Source organism: Phalacrocorax carbo, chromosome 1 (assembly GCF_963921805.1).
Source record: "Phalacrocorax carbo chromosome 1, bPhaCar2.1, whole genome shotgun sequence".
NCBI lineage: Eukaryota > Metazoa > Chordata > Aves > Suliformes > Phalacrocoracidae > Phalacrocorax > Phalacrocorax carbo.
In genome coordinates, this window is record NC_087513.1 from 218,159,544 (window position 1) to 218,181,553 (window position 22,010).

Genomic DNA, 22,010 nt, shown 5'->3' on the forward strand with positions numbered 1-22,010 from the left:
CATTCGTGCCTGACCCCCTCCCCCAGGCAGTGTGGAGTAGCTCCTGGGGAGCAGACATGCCTTGGGTGCTGAGCAGGAGGACAGTTTTCTCTCCGTGGTAGGACGCCTTTCTAGGCTATCAGCAGACACTGCCCAGGTGCTGCCATTAGTCCTTAAACTGATGTCCTCAAACTGATGTCCTCCACTAACTGGAGGTTTGTGTCCTCGTCAGGGCTTGGCTGCAATGTGAGACGTGGAATTGCTGCCCCACAACAGCCAACTGGGAGGTGTAACATATATATGTGTGCTATATGTTAGATATACACGTATAAATGTACATAAACATAAATAAGCATGCATGCTTGTTTATATAATTTATATAGTATATGTATTTTATATATTTTTATAGCTATTATTTATAGCACACATTTCTATAGACACACACATAAAACACGGAGGGGAAAAAACCCAGCTTGGAGTGGGATCCGTATCGGTGAGGCGTAGGAGCACATAACAAACGGGAGTAGCTCAGAGAGGAGCAGCGCTACTAAAGCCCATTTCTAAATAGCTTCATATAGCGTGGTAGGAGTTGCCAGGGTCTAACAGAGTCAGGTTTGCTCAAAGGTTTTCTTGTCAGAGGAGCATCCCTTACAGACCCCCGTGAGTTCTCTCCAGCCCGTTCTTTCCCACTGTGCTCTAACAGTCTCTCCTCTTTATCCATCTCCATATTCCTGGAAATCTCTTGACTCTCAATCTCTCTGAGGGTTCTGGATATCTGCCAGATGCTGCTGTAAGGGAGACGGAGAGAAAACCAGCCGCGCACGCAATCGCCTGGTTTGGGTTTTTTAACCCATCCTCCAGAAGAGACTGGATTGCAGGGTTCTGCGGATTAATTCTTGCCGCTCAGGTTCTGTTGCACTGGCAGAAAGGGACAGCTCTGACCTCCGGGGAGCTCCAAGCTGCCGCTTAGGGCCAGAGGTGCCTCTGGGCAGCTTGCTTTGGCCGACGCCAACCGGCGTGGATGCGGTAGGGAACGCGCTGGCTGCCCATCCGCGGCGGTGCTGCCTCCTGCGCTGACGGGGCGCTCCTGACCAAGGGCTGTCACTTGTCCCTTCAGCAGCAGACATGGCAGGGCTACGTGCTGGCCGAGGCGATTCCTGATACGAATGCGTAACTTTGCAAGGGAGACAAAGCAGCCCTGCCCGGAGGAAATGAAATGACTTTGGGTCTTCCCCCGTCCCCATCAGTTATGTGTCGCCTTTGCCCTGGAGCAGGAAGATGTTTATCCTCGTTAAGCTTTGGGATTTATTGCCACATTAGGCTTTCAAGCAGGCTGAGAGTCTAATGGAGCAAAATCATATTAGGAACATAATAAATATATTGTGGAAGATACATGTGTTTGTTTAAAAAATAACTATGTTACAGTAAACCCACTTGCTCATAATTCATGAGCTCTTTGACCTGCTCGTTTCGTACCCTACAGATGGTGCATTAAGACTGAAGCCACAAGTATTTATTTTTCTTTACTTAGCTCTTGTTTTGCACATTCACTGCTTTCTGCCATCCACCCAGCCAGTCATTCTGTCACAGAAGGCACAGAGAGGGCGCGGGGACCCCATCAGCCTCTCCAGCACCTCTGCTAGGGTGCATTGTCACGTGCAGTGTAGGGACCTGGGTTGTGCCGAGGTGGCTGAATCCTCCAGGAGGACCAAAACCTACGGTAAGATCACAGGCTCATAGGTTCATTGGATAATTCAGGCTGGAGAGGCTTCAGAAGACCTCTGGTCCAACATCCTGCTCAAAGCAGGGACAGCTATGGGGTCAGACAAGGCTGCTCATGGCTTTATCCTGTTGGGTCTGGACAACTTCTAAGGACGGAGACACACAGCCTCCTGGCAACCTGCTCCCATGCCTGACAGTCCTCATGAGGAAACACCTCTCATTATATCCAGTCTAAATTTCCCTTGTTTCTTATACCTGCTGTCTCTCATCTTCCCACCCTGCACTGCTGTGAAGGTTTGGCCTTCTTGATAGCCTCTGTGTAGGTAGGGGAAGGCTATTGTTGGGTCCCTGCAAAGCCTTCTCTTCTCTGGGCTGAAAAAGCCTCTTTCCTCGGTCTCTTATCCTGGGGCATTGCTCCAGCGCCCATCTATCTCAGTGGCCTGCTGGCATCTTTCCTTGGTCTCTTACCCTCAGGCATTTCTCCAACTCCCACGCACCTCAGTGGCCTTCTGCTGAGCTCACTAGGGTAGGCATCTGCTAGATCTCTGTAAAGGCCTCACTCACCTCATACTCTTGATCCCTGTGTCCCACATCCCCTGTGCCCCTCCCCTCTGATTCGGACCCAGAGGCTTTCCGTGGATGCCTCCCCAGTGCTTCTGAACCTGCAACTTCTTGTGCTTCGGCTTGCGTTCGCCTCTTGTTAATAGCAGCCATGAGCACCAGACAAGTGGGGCTCTGCTCATTTATTTCCCTTCATCTGACAGTAACGCAGATTATGAACGGAGCAACAATTTGGATGTGAGAGCCACTGAAAATCCACCCTACCCTGGTGGCCATCTTCTGAGCTGAGAGCAGTAGCATCTAAGTGCCCAGGTCTTTATTATATTTTGCATCTGCTTCCAATGTTGGTTTCTTAACTAAGAAGCCAGAGCTAAACTTTCACCATTTTCATGTCCTTTGATCTCCAGTTAACATCAAAACCAAGGCAGCTGCTTAGCAGCTTACTTTTGGTTGGGATGGCAGTAGAAAGAGCATTTGCTCACTCAATAAAGCATCTCAACCTATGGAATTTGGGGAAAAATTTAAAACAATACCACTTACTAGGAATGTTTTCACTTTAATATTAAGAAAAAATGTTTTCCTTTTTTTTTCTTTTTTAAGAAATTATTCTTTCATGTCCATCCTTTTCCTTTATTTTATAGTTTAATGGATAAGCGAAAGTATAGTCATATGTGGCACTGTAGTAATTATAAGAGTGTCCTAAACTGCATGGGGGCATCTGCATAGGTCGGTGGGGAGGCGGAGGGATGTGGCGCTTGTCGTTACCCACTTCTGTACTCAATGGAGAGTCCAACTATGTGGAGTTTTTGTTGTTGATCTGTTTTAGGTGTAAGTCATGCGAGAGCTGAGCTGGGATGGAGCATGACTCACATACCACGTGGGAATACAATGGCTCCTTCTATCAGCCTTCAGCTTTCCTCATGATGGGCATCCCAGGCCTGGAAGCCCTTCACTACTGGATCTCCATCCCTTTCTGTGCGCTGTACCTTATTGCTCTCTTGGGAAACTGCATGATCCTCTTCATCATAAAGAAGACCCAAAGTCTTCATGAGCCAATGTACTACTTCCTCTCCATGCTGGCAGTCACTGACCTGGGCTTGGTTCTGTGTACGCTGCCTACTACCCTGGGCATTTTTTGGTTTAATATGCGAAGGATTGGGTTTGATGCTTGCCTCACTCAGATGTATTTCATCCACATACTGTCCTTCATTGAATCCTCTGTGCTCCTGGCAATGGCGTTTGACCGCTTCATTGCCATCTCCCATCCACTGAGACACCCATCCATACTGACCAAGACGACTGTCATAAAAATAGCTCTGGCAATTATATTGAGAGGTATGGTCTCCCTCCTTCCCATACCGTTCTTGCTCAAGAGACTAACCTATTGTGGGAAGACTGAGCTTTCTCATTCTTTTTGCTTCCATCCTGATATCATGAACCTAGCATGTACAGATATAAAAGTCAATGTCTTCTACGGTATGATTATTCTCTTATCAACAGTGGGGATGGACTTCATCTTCATTGTGCTGTCCTACATTCTGATCATTAAAACTGTTATCGGCCTTGCAACCAAGGAGGAGTGTCTCAAGGCTTTGAATACTTGTGTCTCCCACATCTGTGCTGTTCTAGTGTTCTTCATCCCAATGATCGGACTATCCATGATCCATCGTTTTGGAAAGAGTGTTCCTCCCCTGGTTAACACTTTGGTGGCCTACACCTACCTTATAATCCCCCCCGCTCTCAACCCCATTATCTACAGCATAAAATCCAGCCACATCCGTGAGGCTTTGCTCAGGACACTGCGGAGGAAGAGTGGATCTGACTGGTAGCTTCCTGCACCAGTTCTGCCAGAAAGTGCTAGTGGACTAGTTTCTTGGTCAGAGCTAGTGGACTGGTTCGTTGGTGCTCCATCCACGGTGGGTCAGTGTCAGAGGAAAGAACTGCAGATCCACCTGGAGGCTGCCCCTCAGCCCAGAGCTGTGACTTGCCATTTTTGTCCTAGCATGATGCTTTCACCCCTTCCAGCAGCCTGCGAACACCCCAAGCATTAATGCCAGTGATGTGTACAGACGGAAGCCCCTATTAGAGGGAGACAATCAAAAAAAAAGAGGGCTGCGTGACTTTGTCTTTTCAAGTCATGTGATGGGGTGGATCAAGGAACCTCTGCAACGCATATCATGCAAAGTCTAGTCGCCAGATTATACCCTGTAAGCTTCCCTCAGACTCCCTCACTGCGCGTTACAGCATAGCTAAGCCAGGCAGCAAGCTCAACAGGACAGGGCTTGGGCCAAGAGTTTGGAGCCACTCTGCATATCCCAGTCATTCATCAGTTGCTCAGCTGGAGACATCCCACAAGATGGAGCTCAGCTCCAGAGGCTGAGCACAGAGCATTCTCTGAAGATTAGGTACTGTTACGTGGGCCCGCAGCACTCTCAGTCCTTCTAAAAAAAAGGCTCAACCTTCATCTTCATCTGCGTTTCTGCAGTGCCACAGGTATCTACAGCGATGGAAACAGTGCTGCTTTTGCATCTCTTTCTGATGCCATTAAGTCTTACCATCTTGCCAAGGCTAATGGTCCAGGCATTGTTTTGCGTTGAATGTGATGTACGTGTGCAATATCTTCAATAAAAGACACCTATTCCATGTAAAAGGTCAAAAGACTTGTTGAAGCCATTTTTTTATGTCTATGTGATGCAGAGGTATTAGGTTAGAGTTGCTTAAAATCTTCAGGATTTTCTGTCGGTGAGCACAGGACTGTATGAATTAGGTGTGCATCAGGATGGTGCCTGGGGGTGCTAAAAAAAAAAGGGGGTTTGGAAATGTAATAGGAATGGCTAAACTTCCTGACACTAAGGACCACGTACTACAGTCTTCCAGGTCTGCCAGGTACTGACTGTACCCCTCAGAGGGGTGGGAGGAGGTCTCCAGGGGCAGTCTGCAGATGGGAGGTGACAGTGTCTCCCAGCGTGTTATTGCTCCGCTGTGGGGTGGGTCTCAGCCAGGCATGCGGGAAGGTTTCATGATCCTCCTGGTTTGCACCTTCCCACAGACAGAATAAAATGGCCCAAAATCTTTCATGCCTCCAAATTAAGGAGGTGTATTCTTGCTGACCTTAAGGCATATTTTGGCCAGTCTTGACCGTGGTGGAGAATAAGGAGGAATGGTCAGTGGTCCCCTTGGAAGGGTGAAGCAGCGGAAAGTATCGGGACAGGATTACGCACCAGAACTGGCTTATTCATGCCTGCTGCTAATCAGCTCACACTTCAGACTAACTCAGGATGAGTGTCTTTTTCTAGTCTCTGGAACAGAGAAAAAAGAATAATAAGGAAACATCTCCATAAAAAAAAAAATGGAAAGGGAGAAGGGAAGATTCCCGAGGGGAGGATTCCCAGGCCACCGTGTGTTTTGCATTGAGCTAGTTATTTTGCTGAGGATCCCAGTGGGCCCTTGCACGGGGTGAAATACTGTTCATCAGACCCTCAGAACGTCTGCCTGAGCGCTGGCACAGCAGGTCTTGGGGTGGAGGTCCCGTCTGCATTGAGATAGCACCCAGTGGGAGCACTCTTCACTCAGAATATCTCAGAAGGTCTAACCTGGCACTTGTAGCCAGGTATTAACAGAGGAAAGGCAAACGTAGGGGAACAAACACAACTTTCAGCAGAAAAGCCTAGAAAAGATGCTTAGCTTGCAGGAATCCCACACAGCCCTGGTCCCACTCTGAAAACCTGCAGTTTCTCCCTTCTCTCTCACTCTTCTGTCCTTCCTGGCTGCAGCCGTTCGGCGAAACAGCAAAAGCCCGAGCAGCCCCTGCCACAGCCAGCAAAGGCTCGGGGGGGCAGCGAGCGAGGGAACGCGTGGCAGGTTTATCAGCACAGCTGGAGACTACGGTGTGGCGAGGCTTGCGGTGCGTTTGATGCGTCTCCATCACCCAGCCCAGCAGAGCATCGTCTGCCACCCCGTTTGCTTCCCAGCCTGGGTGGCTGGGGGGTGCCAAGCAGACACTCATATCTGGGAACCTCTACATAAGGTACTGTCTTTGAGAACATATGTTCAAAAACCTTTGTGGCTGCCTCTGGGGATGGGAAACTCAATTGTGGTTTAACATCTGTGTGAGAGAAAAAAAGAGATAGATGAACCACTTAAAGCTGCTAATCCCTATTCTGTGATGCCCTGAGCTCTCCACTTTGTGCCACGGGATCGCTTACAGTACCTGTCAACGGATTTTTCCTATGAGGTGCAGGAAGAGCAGTGTGAGAGATCAGAGGCATCTCCTGAGGAGAGGAGGGAAGAGAGGAGAGGAGAGGAGAAGGAGGAGAGAAGGAAGGGAAGGAGAGGGGAAGGGGGAATGGGAGAGAGAGAGGGAGAAAGGGAGAGAGGGGGAAGAGGGAGAAGAAGGAGGAGAAGGAGAAGGAGAAGGAGAAGGAGAAGGAGAAGGAGAAGGAGGAGAAGGAGAAGGAGAAGGAGAAGGAGAAGGAGAAGGAGAAGAAGGAGAAGGAGAAGGAGAAGGAGAAGGAGGAGGAGGAGAAGGAGGAGAAGGAGAAGGAGAAGGAGAAGGAGAAGGAGAAGGAGAAGGAGAAGGAGAAGGAGAAGGAGAAGGAGAAGGAGAAGGAGAAGGAGAAGGAGAAGGAGAAGGAGAAGGAGAAGGAGAAGGAGAAGGAGAAGGAGAAGGAGAAGGAGAAGGAGGAGGAGGAGAAGGAGGAGAAGGAGAAGGAGAAGGAGAAGGAGAAGGAGAAGGAGAAGGAGAAGGAGAAGGAGAAGGAGAAGGAAAAGAAGGAGAAGGAGAAGAGAAGGAGAAGGAGAAGGAGGAGAAGGAGAAGGAGAAGGAGAAGGAGAAGGAGAAGGAAAAGAAGGAGAAGGAGAAGGAGAAGGAAAAGAAGGAGAAGGAGAAGGAGAAGGAGAAGGAGGAGGAGGAGAAGGAGGAGAAGGAGAAGGAGAAGGAGAAGGAGAAGGAGAAGGAGAAGGAGAAGGAGAAGGAGAAGAAGGAGAAGGAGAAGAAGGAGAAGGAGAAGGAGAAGAAGGAGAAGGAGAAGAAGGAGAAGGAGAAGGAGAAGGAGAAGGAGGAGGAGGAGAAGGAGGAGAAGGAGAAGGAGAAGGAGAAGGAGAAGGAGAAGGAGAAGGAGAAGGAGAAGGAGAAGGAGAAGGAGAAGAAGGAGAAGGAGAAGAAGGAGAAGGAGAAGGAGAAGGAGAAGGAGGAGGAGGAGAAGGAGGAGAAGGAGAAGGAGAAGGAGAAGGAGAAGGAGAAGGAGAAGGAGAAGGAGAAGGAGAAGGAGAAGGAGAAGGAGAAGGAGAAGGAGAAGGAGAAGGAGAAGGAGGAGGAGGAGAAGGAGGAGAAGGAGAAGGAGAAGGAGAAGGAGAAGGAGAAGGAGAAGGAGAAGGAGAAGGAGAAGGAGAAGGAGAAGGAGAAGGAGAAGGAGAAGGAGAAGGAGAAGGAGAAGAAGGAGAAGGAGAAGGAGAAGGAGAAGGAGGAGGAGGAGAAGGAGGAGAAGGAGAAGGAGAAGGAGAAGGAGAAGGAGAAGGAGAAGGAGAAGGAGAAGGAGAAGGAGAAGGAAAAGAAGGAGAAGGAGAAGAGAAGGAGAAGGAGAAGGAGGAGAAGGAGAAGGAGAAGGAGAAGGAGAAGGAAAAGAAGGAGAAGGAGAAGGAGAAGGAAAAGAAGGAGAAGGAGAAGGAGAAGGAGAAGGAGGAGGAGGAGAAGGAGGAGAAGGAGAAGGAGAAGGAGAAGGAGAAGGAGAAGGAGAAGGAGAAGGAGAAGGAGAAGGAGAAGGAGAAGGAGAAGGAGAAGGAGAAGGAGGAGAAGGAGAAGGAGAAGGAGAAGGAGAAGGAGAAGGAGAAGGAAAAGAAGGAGAAGGAGAAGGAGAAGGAGAAGGAGGAGGAGGAGAAGGAGGAGAAGGAGAAGGAGAAGGAGAAGGAGAAGGAGAAGGAGAAGGAGAAGGAGAAGGAGAAGGAGAAGGAGAAGGAGAAGGAGAAGGAGAAGGAGAAGGAGAAGGAGAAGGAAAAGAAGGAGAAGGAGAAGAGAAGGAGAAAGAAGGAGAAGTAGAAGAGAATGAGAAGGAGAAGAGAAGGAGAAGGAAGAGAAGGAGAAGGAGAATAGAAGGAAGGCCACTCCTGCCACCTCCATTTGGTTCCCACGGCCAGGTCCTCCCATCCCGAGCCCTCTCTGAGCCCTGTTCTGTGCATCTCCCCTGCTCTAGGAAACTGTCCCGTTACCCCCATTCATGTGGAGCCACACTGCAGTCCCTGCTGCACTCTGCGGCTTCATCCATGCCTGAATGAAAAGAGGGATAAGGACAGTTCTCCATCCTGGAGACACCTGGTGCTTCTTGGCCACATCCACGTCTAACCTTTCTTCCTTTCCTAACCAGGATGGCTTTACTCGAGATGCCAGTGGACATTATTCCCCAGCTGGTGCCACCCCCTCATTCGTGCCTGGGCACAGCCTGGGGCAGGGCTACCCGGCAGCAGCCAGGGATGTCCCTGGAGGCAAGGAACGGGTTAACACTGTGGATGATGGTGGAATGAGGCTCCAGCTCACTTTAGTGCAGGCACAGCTTGTATGACTCCAAATACAGCCAGTGCGTGCCCACAGCGACTGACTTAGCCAGGACCTGGGCTTATTTACAACATAGCAGCAGAGCTACAAGCAGGTACAGCTTTTCTGTTTACAAATCATGACAGACAGCTAGAAAAAAACCCCAACAAACCCAAAATGCATTTGATCAAAACATCAGTTCAGATGAATTTTTATTTTGTTTCAGAAATACTTTGAATTTGAGTGATACTTTCTGTTTTTAATTTTTCTTTTGTCTTTTCCCTCTGAAGTAATAGTTTGGCTTCATGTGTACTTTTTTTTATGGTGAGATGATGTGGAAAAATGGCTACATATTCAAAATGGCTCAGAGCGCTTTTGAGGGGGTGTGTATATATATATATTCCCTTCTCACTGCCACACTGCAGGAGGGAGCAGTGGAGAGACGGATTCAGACCGTGAAGACTGTCCCGTTGCCTGCTCCATTCTGGGAAGTGGGTCCCAGACTAGTTTTGGCTCCATGGGACAAGCCTGGTCAATGTTTATGGGCATTTACTGAGCTCAGCTGCTGTGACGGCTGCTAGCGGTCCTCTGGCTTGGGTGGTTTTACTGTCCTTTTTTACTACCTCTTGCTACAGTCCAGCTATGCTGTTAAATGCAGTTATAGGGCTTGCTGGTGGGGGGATCACCCTCAGAAAATAAATCTGCATTTACTGGTGTTTTTAAAGACACAGATCTAGTTTTCATCTCCACAGAAAGCTAGGTGCTTACACCACCTTGTCTTCATCCCACTAGCAATCCAAAATCATTAGTCACTTCTGAAAATGTTGGTGAATTTCGGATGCCGAAAAACTAAAGATGAGCCGAACCATCGTGGGATTATTTACTTTGTGTGTCTGTCTCTCTCAGTCACATTATCTCAAAAGAAATGGGTAGGATGGCAGATATTTTGCAATGAGACTCGTGCTGTAATTGCACTTCAGTGGCTGGCAGGTAAGTTGGCTCAGGTACTTGCTGGCAATTCAGCAAGCTGTTCATTCAGCTTGCACCTAATGTAAGAGGTTTGCTGAAAACTTCATCACTAGAATAGCTTCGAGGCAACTTGACAGTAACAGCCCACCTACGCTGTTTGTAGGTTGTGTATAAAAAGCTAAGTATGAGTCTTGTTTGTTATAGATTCAAGATGGAAAAACCCCACATCAGGGAAATAAATCATTGCTATTTTAGGATAAGGGCTTCGCCACAGATGTGCAGTAAAAAAAAACACGTTTTCACAACCAAACGTTATTTTTTAAAATAGCTGTATTAATAGCCTGCAGAAATTGCCATAAAAACATTTTGCATCCTTGTTTTACATGGCTAGGGCGTGGAAGAATTAATCAGAAAGCTCAGAAACGTTGCGGGTAGCAGTTTTGTGCTTGACCTCATGCTGTCCATACAGGGCAGGGGAGACGGTGGGTTTATTCCAGTGCGGGTACGGCCGGCTGCTGACCTGCTGCCTGATCCATCGGGGTGGAGGGATGAAGTCCCGCGCTGCCCAGGGGGCCAAGCTAATCCCCATCTCGTCGGCAGGGGCTCGGGGCTGCCAGTCAGGCAGGGTCTGCAACCCCGACCCAAGCCCTCCCATGCCGGGCTGGGCTGAGCAGCACCGGGGCTCTGACGCAGCCGTTGCACCAGCCTTTGGCGCTCCCTCCCAAAGCTTTTTAAATCCCAACATTTTTAAAAAATCTGATCCCTAAATAGAAAGGCACCTAAAGCAAAGACTTTCGCATATCTTCCTGGCCATTCTCCTTGGATCACCGCACTCCTGGAAAGTTTACAGTTACAGAATAAGGTGAATAATCAGAATTTTTTTTCTCTACAGACGCTCTCATATTTCCACATGTGTTTTCAGACAGAAAGGATTAAAATCCTATTTGTGTGTGCAAACAAATAAATATGCATGTCTCACTGTGCGTGTCTGCAGTACTTGGGAGCGGTGGACCGTGGCAGGCAGCACAGCCAGTTTCACAGAGAACATTTCTGACAGGACAGCACAGTGCATATGGAAAAAATTAGCAGAACTGAATTTTAACAGGAAGCGCTAAAAAGCTGTTTTCTCTTTTTTTTTTTTTTTTTCTTTTTAAAATTTTGCCCTTTAAAGATAAAAGGAAACAAGTTCAGCTGTTGGGTTTACAATTTAAAATGTTGATTTTACAGTGTTCTGCCTTTAAGAGAATTCAAGCAATTCCTATTCAAATTCAAACACCACCGTTTTGTGGCTGCGTGTGTTATCGTATATAACCATAATGGGCTAAAGAAATTAAAGAGGAGCTCTCTGTATCCATATGGCAACTGCGAGATTCCCTTGCATTTCACAGGCACAGCCCCGTGGGATTCCCGGTCATGGGAAAGGCTTTACAAAGCTCCTGTTTCTCTTTCCCTTGCAGCAGGGGACGTGCCATGGCATAGCATGCCTGCTCTTCACCCCACGTGCTATGCCCTTCCCCAACAGCTCCGACCTCAGCCCGTCCTCCTTCGTCCTGGCCAGCATCCCGGGGCTGGAGGCTGCCCATTTCTGGATGGCGATCCTGCTGTGCTCCATGTACGTCCTGGCGGTCGCAGGCAACTGCGCGGTGCTGCTCATTGTGAAGACGGAGCCCAGCCTGCATGCTCCCATGTACTTCTTCCTCTGCATGCTGGCTGCCATCGACCTGGCCTTGTCCACGTCCACGGTGCCACGCATTCTCTCCTTCTACTGGTTCAACACCAGGGAGATCAGCTTCGGCGCTTGCCTTGTCCAGATGTTCCTCATCCACACCCTCTCAGCCATCGAGTCCACTGTCCTCCTGGCCATGGCCGTGGACCGGTATGTGGCCATCTGCCACCCGCTGAGACACGCTGCCATCCTCACCAACACTGCGACAGTGAAAATAGGGCTGGCAGCCTTGGCCAGGGGAGTTCTCTTCTTCCTGCCTTTGCCTTTGCTCCTCCTGCCCCTTCCCTTCTGCAGCTCGCGGGTGCTGTCACACTCCTTCTGCCTGCACCAGGACGTGATGAACCTGGCCTGCGCCAACACCACCCCCAGCATGGTGTACGGCCTCACCGCCATCCTGCTGGTCATGGGGCTGGACGCCGTCCTCATCTGCCTCTCCTACATCCTCATCCTCAAGGCTGTCTTGCGGCTGGCATTGTGGAAGGAGAGGCTCAAGGTGTTCAGCACCTGCATTGCCCACATCTGTGTGGTCCTGGCCTTCTACGTGCCCCTGATCGGGCTGTCCGTGGTGCACAGATTTGGGAAGGGCCTGGCTCCACTGGTCCACATCACCATGGGGAACATCTACATCCTGGTGCCTGCTGTGCTCAACCCCATCATCTATGGGGTGAGGACCAGACAGATACAGAGGAGGATCCTGAAATTAATTAACATATACAACAACAGAACTTTCCAGTGACCTGTCTAGGCTGCTGTCTCCCGTATCCTCAGACCAGCTCATCTTGTTTCACACTTTGGTACAGGGCACCTAGCACATGGCAGGAGACTCTGAGGTGCTACCACAAGGCAAAAAGTAAACAGCAATTGTAAACGCCTCCCAAGAGTGTTTACCCTCACCAAACTTGGAGAGAATCTACTTCCATGATCTAAACCCAACCCTGACCCAGCAGGTAGCCAAGGGGAAGGAAAAGTGGCTCAGTAAACTGATAAAGGTGCCTTGACGTTGCACTTCTTTGTTCCCACCTCACCCGTAACAATGGCAGAACTGAGTGAATGCTACGGTGGTTTTTGAATGATTTAGTTCACTCAGCGTTTCTGCTTGTGGCATGGTCACTTTCCAAAACCATTGTAGCAGAAGTTTTGCCAGAAACTTTGGCTGTAGCAACAATCTCTAAGTAAAATAATTACAGCAAGTGACATTATAGATGCAGAAATGCACTTCAGAAGAAGCCCTCCACCTCTGTGGCCGCGTTCTGATGTTCAGTCAAGACACCTCAGCCTCCTTGTAGCAAATGCTCTGGAAAAATTTCAGACTCAGAGTTATTGGTAGCAATCATAAAAATTATTTCAATTAATAATTATATTCAATAAAATGACAACATCTCAAGAGAAAAAAAAAAAAGCAAGTTATAAATGTTAGTGATACTTCCAAGCTGAAGTAAGTGCTATTTCCAAGTCAAAGGTGTTTCATACCTCTGAATTCACACCTGCTTGGTATTCGAAGAAGTTATAAATTAAGTTCAAGGTCTTCAGCTTTCAAGCTTTTTTTATACTTCCTAGGTATTCCCCATGAAACAGAGCACGTGACAGCCTTTCCTTAATTTATTCTCATGACTCTACCGGTGGGACACTACAGCAAAACTCTTCTAGTACAATGAAAGCCGACAAGTCTTAGGCCCAATGAAGGTCTGAAAGCAAACTGCATTCATCACAGAACCACAGAGTGGCCGAGGTTGGAGGCACCTCTGAAGGCCACCTTGTCCAACCCCCCCTGCTCAAGCAGGGCCAGCTAGAGCCAGTTGCCTAGGGCTGTGTCCAGACAGATTTTTGAATATCTCTAAGGACGGAGACTCCACTTCATATTTTGGAAAAAGGTTAAAGATCCTGGGAAAGGATGTTGTACAGTAGGATTTTACAAAGAAACATGCAGGTTTGAAGAGCGTTCACTCCTGTTTTTTTGCCTAATGTTCTTTGTCTGTTTAAAAATAAACATGTTTCTTTATAAATAGAAAGGAAAAATCAATCTCTTCTTTTCCCTCTCAGTTTAAACTCTTACCTTGCTGGTTATCATTAATTGTGGCCTTCCTCCCTGAGGTGATTGCATTGCCATGCACAGGGACGTGTTTGCTGTTCCCCCTGCAACAGCCCCGGGGATTCCTCCAGGGAGAGGTGCCGGGGGGTGCGAGCTCTAACTTGAACACACCGGCCTGCCCTACACAAGGGAGTTGTGCACAAAGCCTTGCACAGATCACTAGAGCAGCCCCAGGTACGATTAAGAAGGACGATCTATCCTCCATCAGGTGGCCCAGGTGCTCTTGAACACTGGTAGGGTTCAGTAGATAAGTACCACAGAATTCAGGTTGAAAGTGACCCCAGGACACCTCTAATCCTGCTCAAAGCAGGGGCAGCTCTTCGGTCAGACAGGGTTGCTCAGGGCTTTATCCGGTTCAGTGTTGGAAGCTTCCAAGGACGGATGTTGCACAACCTCTTTGTGTCTCTGTTAAAGTGCTTGATTCTCGTTACTGTGACAAAGCTTCTCTTCATACCCAGTTTGAACGCCTCTTGTTTCAACGTATGCTTGTTTCCTCTCATTCTCCTGCTGTGCCACGTTGTGGGGAGCTTGGCTCCGTCTACCTGATGAAGGCAGAGGAAGGCTGCTCTTCTGCTCTTGGGTCTTCTTGAAACCTTTTCCTTTCCAGGCTGAACAAGCCCTTTTCCGACGCCTCTCCTCATGGCGCAGGGCTCCAGCCCCAGCCGCCCCGGGAGCCATCAGCTGAACTCACTCCGCTTTGCCGATGCCTTTTTTGCACGGGGGGCTCAAAGCCAGATGCGGTGTCTAGATGTGGTTTAGCAAGTGCTGAGTAGGCTGTGGAATGATCCTTCGGGAGCATGGCAGATCACTCTCCAGAAAGACCAACCCGGAGCCCAAAACAGTGAATATCAGGAGGAACTGCTGGAGAAGGAGGAAAGAGAAAAATAAAAATTGCAGAGCATGTAAATCTGCACTGATTCATGCCACGCAAGTGGAAGTGTGCTTGACGGCCTAAGATTTATAGGGAGGAGCCTCATTTAGTGTTAGGCTGGTTTGCTCAGGGTTTTATCTAGCTGGGTCCTAAAAACCTTCAAGGATGGAAGGAGCAAAGCCCCCCTGGGCAAGCTTCCTTGGCTTGGCATGTGCTCCTGTTGCCCCCATACGTGCTGGTGAAATATAAGCGAGGTTAGCTGTGAAAAAGAAATAAATTGTTTGAGGAAAAAACATGTGGAAAGCAGGCAGTGAACAATGAGTTCCACCAGGGAGGATAGAATACAGGTCCAAGCGCTGCACTCAGGGGCTCTTGCACCTTGTCCATACCTTCTAGGTGTGTTAAAAGAGGTCTCTTGCCAAAGACACATGCTGTCTTGCATCAGGGCCTTCAAACGACAGCAGTATTTGGTGGAGTTTGATGCAGTTTCTTCTAATTGCCAGCTAACACTGAGAGTAAAATGGGTGTCCTCTTTGTAGTCTGTGCTTTATAGCTTCAGTCTCCATGAAACACATCTTGTTATAACATTTTCTGCTAAATTAAAGCACGTTTTATTTCAAAATAAACACTTCTGTTTGAGTTACAAGTAATTGTCATCTGAGGCTTAAAGGCAATTTTGCCCCCCATCATTTTAGTCATATTCTGTTTTATTATAGCTTAGGAGGGTAACATATTTTCATAAAAATGAAAACAATCTATACCTGTCTAATGTGATTTGGGATGTGTGAATGAATTTTTCAGAGGCACGCTATGGACCTAAACTCTTTTCAGATGGCCATGGCATTGAGAAATGGCTCCTGCTCATTCTCCATATGTTCCTTTTTTTTTTTTTTCCATTTGTGCCAAGAGAAAAAATAATAAAGAAAAATGAATGAGCCATCCTGAAAATGCTGTATTATATTTCCTAGCCATCTATTTCTCAGAAAGATGGTTAATAAAGCCTCACAGCAGGGAAGCATGATGGATTTCTCCTGCGTACAGATGAAAACTGAGTGGGATTCTTGCTCTTCATCTTGTTTTCCAAATTTTAGTCATGGAGTGTTGCTTTGCTGGGGAAGAGACAGAACATGCCGATGACTATGACAACGGCTTTCCAGGTGAATTGTCCATTGCTGAGGCCCCAGGTCACGTCTGCCCTGCAGCAGAAGGAAACCCCCCGACAAGAGTGCGGGGTGTCTGGACCCGCGTCTCCTCTGTGAGCAGGGCCAAGAGCCAGAGGTGGGGATGGACCGACAGACTTGGCTGGGGCCCAGCTGGCTCTGGGAAGGCAAGGCAAGAGCTGTGGGGAAAGAGTTGTGGGGAGAGGATTGGGAGTCACAGGAGCCTGGAGAAGGCAACAGAGGCAATGAGGCTGGAGCAGCTGTTGATCTGGTGCATCTCCAAGTGTTTTCTCCCTCTTCTCTTTCTCTCTCTTCTCTTCTCTTCTCTCTCTTCTCTTCTCTTCTCTTCTCTTCTCTTCTCTTCTATTCTCTTCTCTTCTCTTCTCTTCTCTTCTCTTCTCTTCTCTTCTTTCTCTTCTCTTCTCTTCTCTTCTCTTCTCTTCTCTTCTCTTCTCTTCTCTTCTCTTCTCTTCTCTTCTCTTCTCTTCTCTTCTCTTCTCTTCTCTTCTCTTCTCTTCTCTTCTCTTCTCTTCTCTTTCTCTCTCTTCTCTTCTCTTCTCTTCTCTTCTCTTCTCTTCTCTTCTCTTCTCTTCTCTTCTCTTCTCTTCTCTACTCTCCTCTCCTCTCCTCTCCTCTCCTCTCCTCTCCTCTCCTCTCCTCTCCTCTCCTCTCCTCTCCTCTCCTCTCCTCTCCTCTCCTCTCCTCTCCTCTCCCCCTCCCCTTCCTCTCCTCTCCTCTCCTCTCTCTCTCCTCTCCTCTCCTCTTCCTCTCCTCTCCTCTCTCTCCTCTCCTCTCCTCTCCTCTCCTCTCTCCTCTCCTCTCCTCTCCTCTCCTCTCCTCTCCTCTCTCTCCTCTCCTCTCCTCTCCTCTCCTCTCCTCTCCCTCTCCTCTCCTCTCCTCCTCTCCTCTCCTCTCCTTCCCTGCCCTGCCCTCTCCTCTGCCCTCCCCTTCCCCGCCCTGCCCTTCCCTTCCCTGCTTTCTCCACCTACTCCTGGGGCTGGACCTGGGGAACCAGCCTCTTTGGGCACTCTGGCACTCGTGCTGTCCCACGCCCTCTCAGTAGGCTGCTTTGGGGTTTGATACAGTTCCCCAATAAGGGAAGGCAGTTTTATTTGCACAACTTTCTTTTGAATGGAAATTGGCATTGGCAAACATTTGGCACAGAGGTGCTGTATGGCGTGAACTCCACAAAAACAGCACGGGGAGGCCCAGCGTGCCACACAGCAGTGAGAGTTGCTTAAACATGCGGAGGGCTCTCAAATCTGCCTGCCGTTATTTCACCATTCCCCATCTATGTAACGGGGATGATGTTACTGGTTTCCCCCTCTAAGCCTGTATTAGAGCTATGGATGAAATGTAGCAGAGAAAGGATGGGTTGCTGTTGTTTGGAAAGTACTGCATAATTCATGCTGCTGCTGTTTTAATTACGAACCCGGTCCTGTGACTTAATCTTCATCTGCCGCATCGCTCTTAAGCCTCCTCCAGATAAACATGCTGCAAGAAAACAGATACAGAACTGGGCAAAATCGGCTGTGTCTACGAGGTCATCAGCACTGAGGGGGTTAAAGACTGTCTCTTTCTCTCTCTCTAATTACAGGCCAAGTAGCAGGGGAAATGCAGAGCTCCCTGCTGGGATTTATCTGTCAGATAAATACCTCCTGGTCTCTGCAGTGCAGTGTCCCTGCATGGAAACCTGCAGGAGGCAGGTGAGTATTTACGGTTCAGGCAGCAATCTGTTGCTCTGCAATAAGGTTTTTTATGCCATCACTCCTCCTGGGCAGCAGCAGCAAGCGTTGAAGAGCCCCCAGTTAGCGGAGCTTGCAGGCACGCTCCTGTCTCTCACAGTGCCTTTGCCTGGGAATTGCGTTCCCTGTTCCGATGTCCTCTGTGGGAGAGTGACGTTTTAGGTAAAGCAGAAGCAACAGAGGCAGGTGGCAGGAAGGACGCAGAATGAAGAAAGAAAAATATCAGGAATTTCAGTTCCTAGGATATTTACAGGCACATGGGAAAAACCCCGGGGCATCTCCCAGAGTGCAGGTCACCCCAAGCCTTACGGATCTCTAAGGTTTCAAGCACAGCCCCAACAGCCCAGCTCCAGCTGGTGACTGGTGGCCGCGCTAGGCTGAGCTGGGGTGGTCATCGTGTGAAATCTTGCTCTGGATGCAGGAGAGGAGCCTGCAGCTGGAGCTGTCTTGGCTGGCACCGGACCCTCGGGGAGGAAAAGCCTAGCTCTCTTCGGGGAAGCTGCTATTGTCCCTCCCTGCAGCTCCCCGGCACAAGTGCAGTTGGCCCCAGGAGGGTTTCTGAAGGGTCCTATCGGATCAGGAACACTGGCCTAATCTGTGCTGCAGGGAACGAGGCATCCTTTTTCCCAGGTATTAGGGAAAAACCATGAGCTGAGCAATGTGCAGGGGCTGAGGGAGCTGCAGTCTTTTTTTTGGGGGGGAGAATGGACATCACTGGAGCACTGTGTTTGTAGGGAGGGTTGTCAAATACTGTAGCACTGGCTCAGTTTTTTTTGCCCAGAAGTTGGATGTTTCTTGACTGAGGCAAGCACTGTTGCCTTTGTTTACACTGGCGAGCGGCACAGAGCTGCTAAAAGCTTCTGTAGAGCTGTAGTGCTGCCACTAATGACTTCATATCCCCACTACACATACTTCAAGAAGGTTTACTTCAGACCAGCTTTAATCTTGTCTCCTGTGCTGGACACCCTTTGGACACTGGAGAGTATCAGGTGTGCAGGACAGGCAGTCTTCCCGTTCAGTTTGATCCGGGAGGAATCCGTCCTACACAGCAGGCACCTGCCTCCAGGTGAGGGGACAGTGACCTGTAAGGAAGGACAATCCTTGTCTGTGTTACAGATCAGCAAGGTGGATAAGTAGGACTGAAATCTTCTCTTCTCAACATGCAGAAGTGGTTCCTGTACACCACAGGGAGCTGCCAGAGCTCCCCTCCCTGCGAGAGGGTGATTTGGTTATTGTTTACCTCATTTATACGGGAAAACAGCATGTGCATTTGTACATATGAGAATATCCAAGCCCAAAACTCTTCTGCTCTTGGACTAGCAGATGTTCACAACGCTGCTTTTTGGCAGCACACTGGTGAATGCTTGTTGGCTGGATCCTGCAAAACGTTGCTGTGCTAGCTGGGTTCTCAGCTGTGCACAGCTCTCGAAGATGTAGAAAGCACTTGTTGCAAAGGCACTGGTATCAGGTCTTTGCTGCCAAGGTTATTTTTAGGGAAGGAAAAGATCACCAAGTCTGACATCCATTCACAGTAAGAAAGAAATACAGTTGCAAAGAATTAAAAAAAAAAAAAAAAGAAAAAAAAAGAGGTCTAAAGTGAGGATGAAGCTCACAACCAGCAGAGATGTGCTCTGCAGCACCCGCACAGAGGGGATACGCGAATCTCATTCCTAAAGCACTGGAAGCCACAGTCAGATATTCGGGTGAGGGAGTCACCTGGCAATGCCAGAGCACAGGACTAGTTATCTGCATGGTCCTCCTTCTCTTAGACTCATAGAACAGAATCACGGAGCCATTTAGGTTGGAAAAGGCCTCTCGGATCATCAAGTCCAACCCCCAACCCAACACCCCCAGGCCTCCTAACCCATGGCCCCAAGTCCCACGGCTACACGGTGGTTGAACCCCCCCAGGGACGGTGACTCCCCCACCTCTCTGGGCAGCCTGTGCCAGGGCCTGACCCCTCTGGCAGGGAAGGCATTTTCCCTCACATCCAACCTAAACCTCCCCTGACGCAGCCTGAGGCCGTTCCCTCTCGCCCTGTCACTGGTGCCTTGGGAGCAGAGACCAGCCCCCCCCTCACTCCAGCCCCTCTCAGGGGGCTGCAGAGAGCGAGAAGGGCTCCCCTCAGCCTCCCCTTCTCCAGGCTAAACTAAACTACACTAAACTAAACAAAACATCCCCAGTTCCCTAGAGGTGCTCAGCGTCCAGCCTCTAGTGAACCCGCACGCACCAGAGCATAGACCTGCATATGCGCAATGGCTGTTTGTTCAAGCTTTTGACACCTGCAGCCAGACTCGCTAAGACCGTGACGTCTCTAAGGACCTGGGCGTGTGGCAAAGCCCTCTGGTTCCAGCCAGGTGACATTCGCACCAGGAACGAGGCGTATCCAAAAGCCGTGCTTCGTGCCGCGGGAGCCGAAAGTCGCCACACGTTTTCCTTCCCGGGGACTGTAACCAGCCCACTCTGGGGTGCTGCAGACTCACAGCAGCTCGGGTGGTTTTCATCTGCTCTGCCTGGACCGGCCGCTTAACGGCTCAGTGCAGAGCCCTGACGGAACCAGAGCCTGCGCACTCTCGCTGCGGCAGCGCCAGGCTCGCGATGCCACGAGGGCGTAACGAGAGCGGAGTTACGCGCCTCCAGCGTTCAGGTCAGAGCCCCGGGTGCTGCGAGGGGGCCCAGCTCGGCCGCTGCGCTGCCGCCCCACCACCCTGCGTTACAGCAGCGGGAGAGCCGGCTCCCACCGGCGGCTCCCGAAATGAGGTGCCTCCGTGCGCACCGGGTGTTTAAGCTCCCACACCCGGGAGGAGCTCTGATCAAGACAGAGCCTGGAGAAGAGTGGCTCCGATCACCCTAAAGCAGATATGTGGGGTTGGGTTTTTGCCCCAGAATATCCTGCCTGCTCCCCATACCTCCCTCTGCTTTGATTTCCATTTATTTGAATAGGATTGCTTTGGCCTAAGGTTAGAAAGCAGAGAGGCGAAGCAGTGCCATGCACTTAAAGCCGTCGGTAGCCGTGCTGGTTGCAGCCCTGCTGTGCCCAGGCTGTACATCGAAGGCCAGGGCCTTCCTCACCTCCTGGGTCTGCAGCATCCACCATCCCAGGAGGGGCTAAGAAGGGCCAAAATAAATCCTGCCTTCTTTTTTCCCTTACATAAAGCTGTCACTACTGAGAGAACAACTAGGAAACACCGGTATTTACTGAAGCCTAAATGGGCACACGGATACCCAAGGGAAATTACAGAAAAATAACAAAAAGTACCCTACTCATTCCAAGTCAGACTGGGGACTGAGCGGTTGTCGGTGCTTTGCAGGTCACCTGGTAAGATTTTGCTGATGTGACCCAAACGACAGAAGCCGCCTTCCTCAGGCTGAGCCTGTCCCAGGGTTCCAGGGCTGAGCACTGGGTTTGACAAACCTTCGCGGGGTTTCCCCGTCTCAAGCAGCCCAGGAGAGCTACCAACAGCTGAACTACATATACCTACCACCATGCAGCAAGAGTTTTTTCAGACTCCTTGCTTTGAGACCCACTTCTGTGGGACCTGTGATCCAAATAATAGCTTATTCTCTGTGTGTTGGGGCTGTGGTACTCTCAGAAGCTTGTTACAGCAAGAGGAAACACGCTTTCTATGTGGAGCCAAGAAGGCATTCTTATTGCAGTTAAAGTTTTATGACTCTTATAAAACCACAGAGGACACTTGCTATCAGTCAAGTGGCTGACCTAATGTCATCTGCAAGCTCTGAGGGTTCACCGCGTGCTCCCTCGTCCGGGTCCCTGATGACAATGCAGAATAAAATGAGTCCTAGCAGAGATGCCTTGGGGAGGCCACTGCTGACTCTTCTCCGGTCTGAAAATGACCTACCCTTACTTTAACCAAACTCCCACCCCTAGAAGAGGGTTTCCTCCAATCCCCCTACAAAGTAATTTCATTAAAAGCATTTAGTCAAAGGCCTTTGGGCGTCCATGTGTATTATGGCCATGGGATCCCTCCGGCTGGAGCCACTCTCACAGAAGTCCAGCAGACCACCACAGCAGGATTCCTCCTGGCAGTAGCCTGCCTGACTCTGCAAGAGCTTTATTCATATGTGTTTACCCATATGCTTAGTGACTTTATTCTTTATCACAGCCTCTACTCTCCCACCAGCCATGGAGACCAAGCCCACCAGTCAGCAGGTCTCAGGAACCCCACGGAGGTGGAGCTGAAGGGATGGTCCACCCTGCAGCACCACGACTGTTCGCAATAGGGTGCTGCACCCTGCCCGGCAGCTCTGCAGCTTCACACCTGAGCTCCTTCCAGGCTCTCAGGTGAACGATGCCTGGTCCTGGGAGTTAGTGATATTTAACTGATATTTCTTTGATGCAACCCTCCTCCATATTTACTTCGAACTGATCAAGATCTTCTAATCCATTTGGTACGAAAGCAGTGTCACGTCTAGAAATCCAACACACAGGATTCACTGAGCTTCTCTGCTATGGCCTTATCACCCCAGAGTATGCTCCTCACCCTTGGTCACCAAGCGGTCTGCCTGTTTCCTAGCTGGACTGCGGCTTCTGATGCACTTAAAGAGCATTCTGCTGGCAGGTAGAGCATCATTTGCAAGGTGCTCTTCCCATTAATTTTTCTCTGTCTTAACTCCTGCTCATGTAGGTGAGCTTCCCACTTC

At 49.5% G+C, this 22,010-nt stretch overlaps 2 protein-coding genes across 2 annotated transcripts; both read left to right on the top strand.

Moving 5' to 3' along the window:
• The first annotated feature begins 1,186 nt into the window (after positions 1 to 1,186).
• LOC104044646 (olfactory receptor 51G2) lies at positions 1,187 to 4,900 on the top strand. Its single transcript, XM_064441651.1, has one exon. It carries the CDS (start codon positions 3,117 to 3,119, stop codon positions 4,089 to 4,091), a length of 975 nt encoding a protein of 324 aa, XP_064297721.1. The 5' UTR covers positions 1,187 to 3,116; the 3' UTR covers positions 4,092 to 4,900.
• Positions 4,901 to 10,563: 5,663 nt separating this feature from the next.
• Positions 10,564 to 13,784, top strand: LOC104044638 (olfactory receptor 51E2-like). The gene has a single exon (XM_064441650.1). It carries the CDS (start codon positions 11,113 to 11,115, stop codon positions 12,217 to 12,219), a length of 1,107 nt encoding a protein of 368 aa, XP_064297720.1. The 5' UTR covers positions 10,564 to 11,112; the 3' UTR covers positions 12,220 to 13,784.
• The last annotated feature ends 8,226 nt before the right edge of the window (positions 13,785 to 22,010 follow it).

Coding starts and splice junctions, on each gene's coding strand:
- LOC104044638 (XM_064441650.1), top strand. CDS start 11,113: ATGGCAACTGCGAGATTCCCTTGCATTTCACAGGCACAGCCCCGTGGG.
- LOC104044646 (XM_064441651.1), top strand. CDS start 3,117: ATGGAGCATGACTCACATACCACGTGGGAATACAATGGCTCCTTCTAT.